The sequence below is a fragment of the Channa argus genome, chromosome 16 (genome assembly GCF_033026475.1).
Source record: "Channa argus isolate prfri chromosome 16, Channa argus male v1.0, whole genome shotgun sequence".
NCBI lineage: Eukaryota > Metazoa > Chordata > Actinopteri > Anabantiformes > Channidae > Channa > Channa argus.
In genome coordinates, this window is record NC_090212.1 from 9,921,993 (window position 1) to 9,934,244 (window position 12,252).

At 37.4% G+C, this 12,252-nt stretch overlaps 2 protein-coding genes across 6 annotated transcripts; both read left to right on the forward strand.

The window, feature by feature from the left end:
• Positions 1–17: 17 nt before the first annotated feature.
• fam161b (FAM161 centrosomal protein B) lies at positions 18–8,156 on the forward strand. Of its 2 annotated transcripts, XR_010910999.1 has the most exons (10): positions 18–234; positions 1,408–1,626; positions 1,851–2,254; positions 3,548–3,861; positions 4,684–4,802; positions 4,889–5,056; positions 5,350–5,449; positions 5,534–5,700; positions 5,949–6,105; positions 8,017–8,156. XR_010910999.1 is itself a non-coding variant. In XM_067479096.1 (9 exons), the coding sequence occupies exons 2-9, from the start codon at positions 1,412–1,414 to the stop codon at positions 6,028–6,030; spliced, it is 1,569 nt and encodes a 522-aa protein (XP_067335197.1). In that variant the 5' UTR covers positions 18–234; positions 1,408–1,411; the 3' UTR covers positions 6,031–7,986. The 2 variants fall into 2 exon arrangements, 1 of the variants encoding a protein (XP_067335197.1); XM_067479096.1 differs by lacking the exon at positions 8,017–8,156 and having other exon boundaries at positions 5,949–7,986.
• Positions 8,101–11,808, forward strand: ngb (neuroglobin). 4 transcript variants are annotated; one of them, XM_067479104.1, is made up of 5 exons: positions 8,101–8,377; positions 8,597–8,705; positions 9,129–9,237; positions 9,378–9,497; positions 9,609–11,808. In XM_067479104.1, the coding sequence occupies exons 2-5, from the start codon at positions 8,608–8,610 to the stop codon at positions 9,759–9,761; spliced, it is 480 nt and encodes a 159-aa protein (XP_067335205.1). In that variant the 5' UTR covers positions 8,101–8,377; positions 8,597–8,607; the 3' UTR covers positions 9,762–11,808. The 4 variants fall into 4 exon arrangements, with proteins under 4 accessions (XP_067335205.1, XP_067335204.1, XP_067335203.1 ...); XM_067479103.1 differs by having other exon boundaries at positions 8,102–8,377; positions 8,574–8,705; XM_067479102.1 differs by having other exon boundaries at positions 8,102–8,246; positions 8,550–8,705.
• Positions 11,809–12,252: the final 444 nt, after the last annotated feature.

Genomic DNA, 12,252 nt, shown 5'->3' on the forward strand with positions numbered 1-12,252 from the left:
GCAGCGGCTGCCGCTTCTGTCCACAAACGGCGCTAAAGCTGCAACAAAAAAGAAAGATAAACACCTACCCCGTTTTTTAGGTGTTACACAAAGACCCTGTTAACTTTACACCAACAATATACCTTGTTAGCCTACCTAAATAAACTCTAGTGCATCTTTTCAGCGGAGATATAACTTTAGATAGAGCTAGTTTGATAGACGCTTCGACGCTGAGAAAAGCATTATTTTCAAAAGGTAGGTGGCTCATTCTTACTTTATGGCTAGTTGTATGTCTCTAATATAAATTCAACTGTTCTTTTTTTGACAGAAATTAGAAAAACAGGTCTATACACATATGACTATAACTACATATCACTACGTATGGAAAATTGGCAAGGTGCAGTTGTTCGGTTGCCATAGTAACCATGGTTTACGCACAAGAGTCGGCATCCACAGCGAGCTGGAAGTGTATAACTTTTTATATCAACATCATATACATTATCCAAATATTAATACAAATACGAAGCTGAAGCGAAAGAGCTACACTTTCTACGTCTTTTCGAAACTTATTAATGAGAATAGCTGTTCGACATTCGAGAAAAAATATCAACGCTACCTGAAACCCATTTTCAAATTTGTGAAAAGTACATTTTACTGAATATTTGCTGTTGCTGATCTGTAGAGCACTTTAGACCTGATCCAAATCTAGAATCACAGCACATAGTCAACCAACCAATCAGGTTCAGGTTATCAAGGAGTCTCCGAAGAATTATTAAAACTTCATAATTAAAAAAACGTCAAAAGTTCATATTTCATTTGTGAAAACTCAATAAATGGGCCCATTTACTCCATTTTTCATAGGTAGACCGCATTATACCAGGTTCACATTCAAAAATCACAACCTTTCAAATCAGGTTTAGATTATTAAGGAGCATTTAAAGACTTAAAACATTGGAAGCTCAATAAAGGGTAGTTTTACTCTTTTTCTTTTATAGTCGGCCACTTTAGATCAGGACCAGATGCAAAACTAACACTTTTAAACCTTTTAAACCAGGTCTAAACTCTGAAGAGGACTCTTGTTTTATCTTTAATTAATTGATAAATTCATTGCATGTTTTGTTTTAGCAGTGCTCCAAACAAGAAACAGTTCAATTTACTATCAAGAACATTATCTACTTTACAAATAAGAAAACAACTACATACATCATATCATATTTGAACTATTATTTGACTCAGAACATTATACAGACATAAGACATAAATAAATGTAAATGTGTTCACATTCCCACATAATGTAAAACCACAGGTATTTTGTTTCATAAATTACTTGACTTAAACAAATAATCAGTTGTCCAAATAATTTATGCATTTTAGCAAAACAGACCTGAATGAACTTTCATGGCTTTGATTCCCTTTCACTTACACCAGAAATATGTCGAAGGTGGACACTTTGCCCGGAGAAGGACTCAGATCAGAGTTATTGCTCCAGCAGCAGCTCAGGGCCCTTAGTGAGGCTTTCAGGCAGCAGCTGCAGGAGACAGAGAGGAGACAGACAGAGGAACTGGAGAGGAGGATTCATCAGAATGCCCTCTTGTCAACAGAGGATCAAGAGTCTGTTTATAAAAATGAACATAACCACCAGTTTGAGTAGGTCTTGTTTATTGTACTTCTAGCTTTTGTTTTAATAATAATACAATGTGTATTATATTTGCTGAAAGTTATTTACTGTTTTTTGTGGAAATTATAAGATCTGCCCCAATGTCGTATCTGGCTTCACACAAAGACACCTCAAACCATCCCAGACAGTGAGGTCTAATTCATCTTCTCTACTACTTCTCTACTCTTCTCTACTGGGTATTTTCACCAAACAGGAATCATTGTTCAGACAGGCCTTCCATGCTGAATCCTACCAGGGCTCATCAGTGTAAATGCTCATTTTTATCCAAAACAACACAGATGAGAAAAGAGGAGGAGGCTGAAGCTGAATGTAAGAAGAAGTTTTCCGCCTCGCCAGCCCCCAGTGATGTCATTCAGCCCCTCTACCTGGAGATGATGGAGATGAGAGAGAATAAGAGGAGGCAGGGTCGTGAGCAGAGGAAGAACTTCTTGCTTACTATACAAAAACCTTTCAACTTCCAGGAGAGAGAAAGGGAAAAAAGGGAGAAACTGATAGCAATGTTAAACCAAGTCTCACAGGATCAAAAAAATAAGGCTGCTACTGTTAGAAAACCTCGTCACAAAGTAGAAGAGGACTTTTCAGCATCTGAGGTAAAAGGTGAGTTTGTTCTGTGGTTTGTTTACCTCCAGCGGGTATGACATTTGCTGGTACCATCATACCATGCTGCTAGCGCATCTGGTGTGTCTGGTAATGACTGGAGTCAATATGGTCATTTGGAGAGATCCAAATGAGAGAATGAGAGAGATTCAGAGAGATTACTTAACAAACAATCTATTGCAAGGTTATAATACAGAATATACATTTTTCCAACTTTTTTAACTTGTACCTAAGTAGTTTAAAAAGTTAATTGATTTTTCAGAAGCCTAAATGTTTTTTTTTTTTTTTTTTGCAAGTCTACTACATAACATAATTAAATAACAAATATTTTTCCCTGATAATGTTTCTACACATAAGGATTCTCATTGGGCTGAAATCCGTGTCTCTGGATATTGACTGTTGGTTGGACAAAACAAGAAATGTGAAAATGTCACGGAAGTTGTAAATATAATCAAGCAAAGCATCTAGATTAAGTTTAGCTGAAAGCTATTGTTATTTACAGATCGGTTGTTTTTGTCATTAGATGTTGTTGCTTTATTCTTCAGTCTGGAATTTAAAACCTTTAACTGAAATATTGTAATATATATATATAATTGTACACAGTATCTTTAATCAGTGGTGGAAAATTTACTCATTTACTTAGGTAAAAGTATGACTACTGCACTGTAGATGTATTCCACATGAAATTCATGCCTTAGAAATGTTCCTTAAATAAAAGTACAGAGGTGTTTAAGTGCTTAAAAAATACTAAAACATAATAGTAACGTTCATGCACCATGGCTCATTTCACATACTTTTTTATGTTATTATTGGATTATAGTTATTGATGCATTTATGTATTGATCACTTTAAAATTGCAGTAGTGATGGAGCTTCTTTTATTTACATTATACACTCTTTGGATGATCGTATGTTGCAGGAGCAATCTAGTAATTACGTTTTGAATTATTTGACATTCTGCTGGGTAGCTTGTAAATTTCAAGTGAGGAATCAATAATGTTTAATAAATATACTTTGTATTATTAATCAGATTGTTTAAATAACTATAACTCTAAAATACATTTTAGTGGACTAAAAGTACAGTATTCCCCTCTAAAATGTAGTAAAGTCTGAGTACATGGTAATACTTGTACTTAAATACTTAGTACAGTAGAAATCAAAATCCTTCAAAATTGTACAGTACTAAGTAAATGTATTTAGTTATTTTCTAACTCTGCCTCTAGTAAACTCTCCACATTGACAGGACTACAGCTTTTACCATATTGCCTTTGTCTGACTGTTATCCCGTATATAGACATGGAGAAGGTGTGCAAGAAGTTCTCAGCTCAGTCACTGATGCAACAAGACAATCCTGCTTCACCTAGTAGCCCAAAACTTCGTACTGCTGAGCGCACTAGGAAAAAGAGGCTGGGATTCCTGGATGAGAAGCCAGACTTTCATCCGAAAATAAGTCATCAGGTTCCTGATTTCAGCATGCTGCACAAAGCCTTGCAAACAGAAGGGCTGAGAAAAACCCAGAGTAAAGATGTGACTAAGTGTCAGCCATTCTATCTTAGGACTTCAGCTCTTCCTGCAAGGCGAAGTAAGATGAGCCCTGAAAACACACAGGTAAAAGATTTTCTTCACCTCATACCTATAGTTTTATTAACCATGAGAATTTGGTAAAATTGTTTCATTTTTCTTTATTTGGTTTTATTCATTAATTTAAATCAGTGGAGTTTGCTTTAATTATCTCTCAGAATATGTACTAACTTACGTTATTGCCATTAATTTATTCAAGTTTTACAGTTTTCACTGTCAACATTTTTGTCAGAAGCATTATGTAAGCATTTATCAGGTACTGACTCCCTTAAAAACGTTACCTTAATATATGTTAACACAAAGCCTATCTCAAAGTGCCAATGTCTTTATAGGAATTAAATAAGAAGACGCAGCAAACCCAGATGGTTCCGCATTATAGTTTTACATCACTTTTTTTCTTCTCTCACACCTTCTCTGCTTGATGGAAGGTTTGAGACACTTCCACCCACCACTTTATCAAGTTGATACCCTTCTCCTTTGTAAGGAGGACTGGAAACCACCAGCATTCTTTTAAAGCCTCTAATGCTATGATGCACCAAATGTGCTTAATATGATTAGTCTGCTCCAAAGTTTTTAGCTATTTCCAGCACTATATATAGTCTATCATGTATTCCAGTCTGTTTCATAAAAGCAATTTATAAACTGACAAAATTAGGTAACTGTTGAATATTTAGTTTGATGATAAAAGATTTATTGGATGGATTAAAATAAAAGTAATTTGTCATCTACGGTTATGAGGATGTATACTTTGCTGGTGATACCGTTTCTAAGTTACAAATTTGATAGTATGTTGTCAGAAAATAATTTTGCATTGGTTGTAATTTTTTTTAAAATTTCTGTCAATGACAGGAACCCACAATCAGGAGTCTCAGCAGAAGCAAGTCACTTGGGACCTTAACATCCCTGTCCACAGACACACTTCCCACATACATCACAGATGCTGCGAGGAAGCGCTGCATGGCCATAAGGTAAACAGGGTTTTTTTGGCAAGTTTTGAACAATAGACAGTAGATTTTACCATTGTCCAATTTCTGTACACTGAATTTTTTCACAGAAAGTCAATGGAGATAAGGGAGAGTAAGAATCAAGAGAGTGCCGAGTGGTTTAGGAAGTATGAAATGAAGTCCCAGGCCATGAAGAAGACAGTCATTCTCCATGCAAAGCTGTTGGACCCACACAGCAGCTTGAACGAAATGTATAATGAAAAGCTACAGCATCATCGGTGAGAACTGGTTAAGTAAAGCTGCTTATTTTTGCAACTTTCCAACCTTTGAAATAGGGCGGCTATATGGCTCCACACGGAAGTTTCCTTGGGCAAGACATTGAAACCTAACTTACTCCCGGTGGGTCAGATGAGCACCTTGCCCGGCTGCCACCACCATCAGTGTTTGAGTGTGTGTGTGAATGGGTGCTTTAGATAAAAGCAGCATATAAGCCAATTTTTCAATTTGCATCACAACCGCACATGCTATATACAGTACAGTGGCTCATAATAACATCTTCTCATACAAAAAGGGAAGCTGACCAACAAAGGATGAGGGAGTACATGAAAGAACTAAGGGAGATGAAGTCAAGGGTCAATGAACGCCCTTATTTGTTCCAATTAGTGAAACAGGTAGGTTACATAAATCTTAAATGCTAGATTAGATTTTCAATGAAATAAACCTCCAGTGGCAGAACTTTGAGTTTTTATTGACAGAGAAATGCAAAGGCTCATGCAGAGCAGACATACAGGAACAAGCTGAAGAAAGCTGGGCTGCGGGAGGAATTTGTTGAAGAAAATGGTGATGCAGGATCAACATCATTCATATCCGAAGACAATAGAGGTGTGAATGATAGCAGCACTGAAAATGATTTTCATAGCAGGTATGCATTATGAGAATTCTTTCGCACATTTTCTTCATCCACTATGTAATCCCACTGTGTCCGGTAAAAATATGAATAGCACTGCTGCCTCAGAGCCAAGGACTTCATGTGGTTTGGTCATATTACATTACATAATTTTCTGAGCTTGTCTCTGAGTTTTTGGTGAAGAAAAGACAAATACTGTTGCCAAGTAAAAGTTCGATGTAATTACAACATAGCCATTTTCTAACCCAAAATGTCTGATTTAGGGAAGAAAATGTAGACGACTGGGAGAAAATTGAAGATGTGGAAGACGAGAGCGTGAAGTCCAAAGGGGAAGAAATGGCATGATCAAAAAGGTTCAAGCGGCAGAGTTTTTTGCGGCCATTCCACTAGACAACAACACTGTCCTCAAAAATGATTCATGTAAGAGCTAACTATCCGCACCACACATTTGATAGTTTAAGATTTGCAAGTATAAATTATGAAATCACAAGAGATCTGGGGTTTACTGTCACGAATGTTAGGGATTGCAACTGAAAGAAAACCAAACTTTGTAAAATTGTTTATGTTTATAAATGAAGTATGGACATTGAGTTATATATATGTATATAAACTATTTGCAATTAATATTGTTATTATTATTATTATAACACATATGCACAACATTCCCAACAAATGTAATGAAAAACAATAAAAGGCTACTTTTGGTCTTGTAACAACAATTTTGCTAAGAAATATGAACACTGTAATTTAGTTCAGAGGATGATGAATACTTAGTTATCAAATTAAATGGTGCAGAAACACAATGAGGACACCATTTAAGGCAAGTGTGTCTGTAACAATAATTGTTTTATACAACATATCTAAAAATAAAAATGATTATATTATACAATAAGATATTTTGTTCGCCACTGCTTTCAGTTCTATTTTTTATAGTTAAAATTAAAATAAATATATATTTTTTAATTAGACAGGTCCTGAGAGGACACTAAATGTCTTACAGTTCCCTGTTATTCTTGCAGCTACACCGCCAGCTAAATAAACAGCCCTCACTGTGCATCTCACGTCCCACAGACCAATTCAGTGGTCTGCTCAAAGCCCATAGACCCACATCAAATATGCTTGTACGCTGGCTTCCTCTGTGTGCTTGTGCTTAACCAGCTGACTGCCAGGAATTCAAAAGACCTTTTAAACTTACAAACCACATGGGAATGTCTGAATATTTACAGTATATAATCATAATCAAAAGGACATTATGAAGTCCATTATATGTGATTTTGTTATTTTCGTAGACAACATTGAAGTTCAGATCACGATACAAAAAATTATTGAGTGGTTTGTCTTAACAATGTCCCTTTTAAATGTACTATACAAGTAAAAGTTCAATTTAGTGAACACACAATCAATACAAAATTACATATCAACAGGAATGCATCACAAGATGACTGTAATGGAATTCATTATGATTTTTTAGCATTGGAGGTAGCTCAGATAATGAACAATCTGAGTCGAAAGAAAGATATGAGATGTGAAAAAGCCAAAAGATTTTCAAGTAGTAATTGAAGATTTAATAAAAAATCACATAATCCAATCCTTGACATCTCAGACATCACATGATAAATCTTCAAGGGCTTCATCCTGTCGGGTTGGCATGGGAACCATGTATCCATCTCCCCTCTCTGCCTTGTAGTCCCTCAGGAGATTGCTGTGCACCTCTGATTCCCTGCTGCACAGCTGAAAACAAACAAATATCTCCCAACCTGTTAGATAATATCCGAGTGGGAACCTGCATCTGTGAAATGCATGATGGAGCAGGCGCCAATGACATCTATTTAAGCAAACTAGTACGAGGCTGAGAAAGGGAACAAACCCATCTCATTTAGATTAATGAAAGGCTGTGCGCTTGGCCACCAAATGTTATGATCACGCTGTTCGAGGAGTGGCTTAACTTGGCAGATGAACAATATAATTTGACCAAGGTGGTGCATTCAAGTCTCTTATTATTCTAGCTGCTGTACAATATTAAAAGTCCCACACATTTAATTCTGTAAATGCATGGGTTGCAAATGTAGGCAGCTGAGGACACACCCTGGAATAAACAATATAGGCCTCAAATAGAGTTCACCTGCTTTGAAACATCAGCAGTTGCACTCCATGAAATGTCCATGTTGTTTTTTCGTTATTTTGTTTTTCATCTTAATTTCGTGTCTATTTGAATGTGCTTGAAATGCAAAGCTCAAGCATTTCTGTAAGTGCAGTCTACAATATATTGCATTTACAATGCAGTTGTGTACATGTGTTATGTCTGTGTTTTCAACCATGGTTCACCTGTAGGAGGAGCTGTGGCTTGCTGCAGCCTCTTTGGAGCAGAAGAGAGAGAATGCTCTTTTTCTCCTTCAGTGGCATGAATAATATCCCCAGAGCTGTAGAGAGAGGATATCAAGAGGCAAACTGGAAGGGGAGAGAGTAAGCAGGCAGTGTGACAGATAAGCGTGTGGCACAACTTGTCTCCCTGACTGCACCGTGGGCCAGGGAAAGAGAAAGGAAGTGCACCAGATTGTCAGGCAAGGCTGCTGCCTACACACACACACACACACACACACACACACACACACACACACACACAAACATTCAGTCCCTCAGCCTGGCTGCATCAGAAGAAGTTCAGAGAGAAGACTGACCTCAAGAAGGAACGGTATGTTTGTGTTCGCTGTTGCCTAGTAATCATATCTCCTACTGCAGTGTCCCCCTCTCTACAACTCCAACACTATTAGCATATTAGCTGTTATACTCAAATAATTTTCTGGTTGTGGAAGTGTCATCTGTGGATTCACTTAAGTATTATTGATTTCCTTCTTGTCCTTTAGAGGAGTTGTGTGTTTCCCCTCTAGAAGAACCTGTCTCATGTTTACAGCCTAAGGGAGGATGGAGAAGCTGTCAGGGAAGGACAAGGAGCTGATACGAGGCAGCTGGGAGAGCCTGGGCAAGAACAAAGTTCCTCATGGTGTCATCATGTTTTCCAGGTACTGTCCCACACAATCAACATGATTCAGTCAGATAAGGAAGGAGTGAAAACATTTAAAGTTGTTATTGTGTTCATTTATCTATTCATTAACATGGATTTTAGTAGCGTTTTATCCATAAAACACGTGCTTTGCCATTTTCTGTGTTACTGCCTAATAGCTATGGTGCTAGAAAATGGTATACAGGTATGGGGAGACAATGAGGCTAGATCTGTCGCTGCACACTTAAAACATGCAAGCACAGGATGCTTGACTTGTTGCTTAGTGACAGACTACTATAATCCACAATTTACTCAGAGGTAGCTGCTGCTAAATCTGACACTAGCTAGAGCGATTTTTAGATGTATGATTTATGAATGTATTGTGTATATGTGGATATGTCTTCCACCTACAGTACCTATAGAATACCTTTGTCTGTTGTAGACTGTTTGAGCTGGACCCCACACTCCTCAGTCTTTTCCAATACAATACAAACTGTGGCTCCACACAAGACTGCCTCTCCAGCCCTGAGTTCCTGGAACATGTCACTAAGGTGAGCTCCACTCACTGTAGTGATCATTACAAAGAAACCTTATTTGTTTAGTTTTTTCTTGTGGATACTTTTGGACACTTTGCTTGTGTAAGTGTTCTTCTGCGTCTGTTTTTCACACGTATCAATACACGTGTTTACAGGTGATGCTTGTGATCGATGCAGCTGTCAGCCACCTGGACGACCTACACTCCTTGGAAGAATTTCTACTCAACCTGGGGAAAAAGCATCAGGCAGTGGGAGTCAACACACAATCATTTGCTGTAGGACCAACATTTTATAGTAGAGCTCTCAAAAAGCAATTTTGCAATCAAATGAGTTATGAAAAGTAGTTTTTTGTATGTTTGTGTTACTATTTGTTGTGACTCCTGCAGGTAGTGGGTGAGTCCCTCCTCTACATGCTGCAGTGTAGTTTAGGCCAGGCCTACACAGCACCATTGCGCCAAGCCTGGCTTAACATGTACAGCATTGTGGTAGCAGCCATGAGCCGAGGGTGGACCGAGAACGGTGAGGACAACGCCGACTGAGACACACAACAGGAGGTGCAGAGCAGTTGCTGTCAAATCACTCAGCATGGTTGCCATGGAATAAGGTTGTATAACTTGCAGCATTGTGGCTTTGGCTGCTCTACATTTGTGCTCGGTGAGCTGGCTTGCATAGTGTAGCGAATGCATGGTGTGGATCGACCAAGTGCAGAGTTTATTTTCTTTGCTGTGGATGTTTAGCTACCAGGCCATGATGCTGTAAAGCTGTGAGGATCTGAGCCGGCCGGCTTTGGTACCTCTGAGTCCTGTAAACCTGTAATCGGACACCTTCATGAGAAAAAGGATAACTGTTGAGTCTATTTGTATATAATGGCTTTGATTTATCTACTTAGTGATTGTAGTGGTCTTGGTGTTGTATCTTTAAAGAGTTGCACAAATGTGAAAAACAAGAAATCATACGTAGGCATCACATACTCTTAAAACTGTGATGTTACTGTGGCCAGCATAGCAGCTCTCTCTACCTGGAACACAGTAATACTTTACAATACACATTAAAACCTTTGGGACAAAGCAATGTGATTTTACAGGAAATCCTCTTTTCTTAATCCCTATCATTGCTGTGTTTTTTATTGACATTGCATATCATTACACCTCTTTTGTGTGCGATTTTGTTATCTAACATTTAACCTACTGATAATATACAAAGCAGATTTTAATAGATATTGACAGAAACTGTTATACTCTCTGATAGCTTTTTTCAGTGATCTATGACTGTTAAGGCGTCCATGTGCACCTTGATCAACACGGTGTGTGATGCCCTCCTCAAGGAGGCTGTATTTCAATAGGCTTCAGTTGACTGTTACACTCTAAATAATAGACTGTTACGTGACCTTTGAGTTTGAAAGTAAAGGGCATCTAGGAGGAAATATGAATTTCTGTTCCTCGGTTATCAGTTTCCTGACTTTGTTAATGTAATATTGTTTTGTCGTATTGTTGTTGCTTATCTCAGTGATAATTAACTGTGTTGTGGTGGCTACAAACATTGTATTACCTCAGCTTTAGAGGTGAAGATAAGCAATGTTTCTCCAACACAGAGCTTTTACATGGATGTGAAGCTGGAACTGTGTATTTGTTTTGGATTATGAAACAAAGACTATCTAAAATTATGATGTTTTGTTAAAACATGTATTAACACTGAACAAATAATACATGAGATGTTGTGTACTGACACCGACCAATATGTGTATTTTAATACTGCTGCCATAGCACTGTATGTACCATCCTCAGCTGTTATTTACATTCATGATCATGATAACGCCAAGTAACTTAGCAACAGTGTGCCAAGTATTAGATAATAATACCATACAACTGTAAATCCAAGCTGCTGACATGTGGCTGTTATTGGTTTAGATTGAGTTTACATTTATAAAGTTTATTTTTATATTCTGAAATTTATTTGTAGTCAGAGAACTCAGATTTTTCTTTCTAGATGTGATGTACAGTGTACTGTATCCTCCACATATATTGCTTTGTGTTGAACCCATTTTAAGAAAACTAAGAGGCAATTTTGCAGGTTTTATTTAATCACAGTAATAGAAAAATTAGTTGTTCTTACCTGTAATTATAAAAGCAGAGTTTTCTATTGAACTTTTTAATTCCTTCATAGTCTATTCAGTCTGTACTTTGTAGCCTATAGGTTCCATGTCTGTTAACTCACTGTGTAGATGGTATATTATTTATAGTGATTCTTTTCTTTGTATCAGTACACAGCCCTATGCAGGTTGTTGTTCTCCATGTGTCTATTTTCAGTCAAATCTGTTTAACAGGCATGACTGACAACTGGCATGTTATCATATTAACATCCAGCTCAGTAAATATTGGTTGTATCACTGTCTACCTCACCAGTATCAGCTGCTACTGAGCAGCGATAACTTCACCTAGTTATCTTCTTCAACCAAAAAATGCACAGTATTAGAGTTAATACAAGCACGTACTCTTTGTGAACTGGATTTCATTGTACACTTAAAAGAAAAATATGTTGTGTGCTGACAAAATAAAGTGATATTCTGTGGATATTTTACTTCAAATTAAGGTCAGTGTGTTTTTCTCATGCTCTGTTTGCCATAGACTGATTTTGTAAAACCATGGTCAGCATTTGAAATCAATCACACAATGTCTAATTTCATTCCAACTAACAGCCCATCCCCTAGTCTTACATAAGCCATGCGTTGAATGGCTCATCGGCCTTGGCTACAGAGGCGAAGGCGACTCGGGGCACATCAGCCCACTTACTCATGCAACTGCACAGTGTCACATTAATTTTTTTTTTTAATAGAGATAAAAATAAAGAATTTCACACAATAGTCCTTTGGTGTGTAACCGTCCAAAATAAAAAAACAACAACTTGCAATTTGCATGTATCCTTTACTGTAGCTAAAGCAATACTTGAAGGTGAAGAGAGGGAGGGTGGCTACGATAAGTTAATCTATCATGCTTATTTCCCACATGTAGTGAACACATAGTTTTGTTGTAT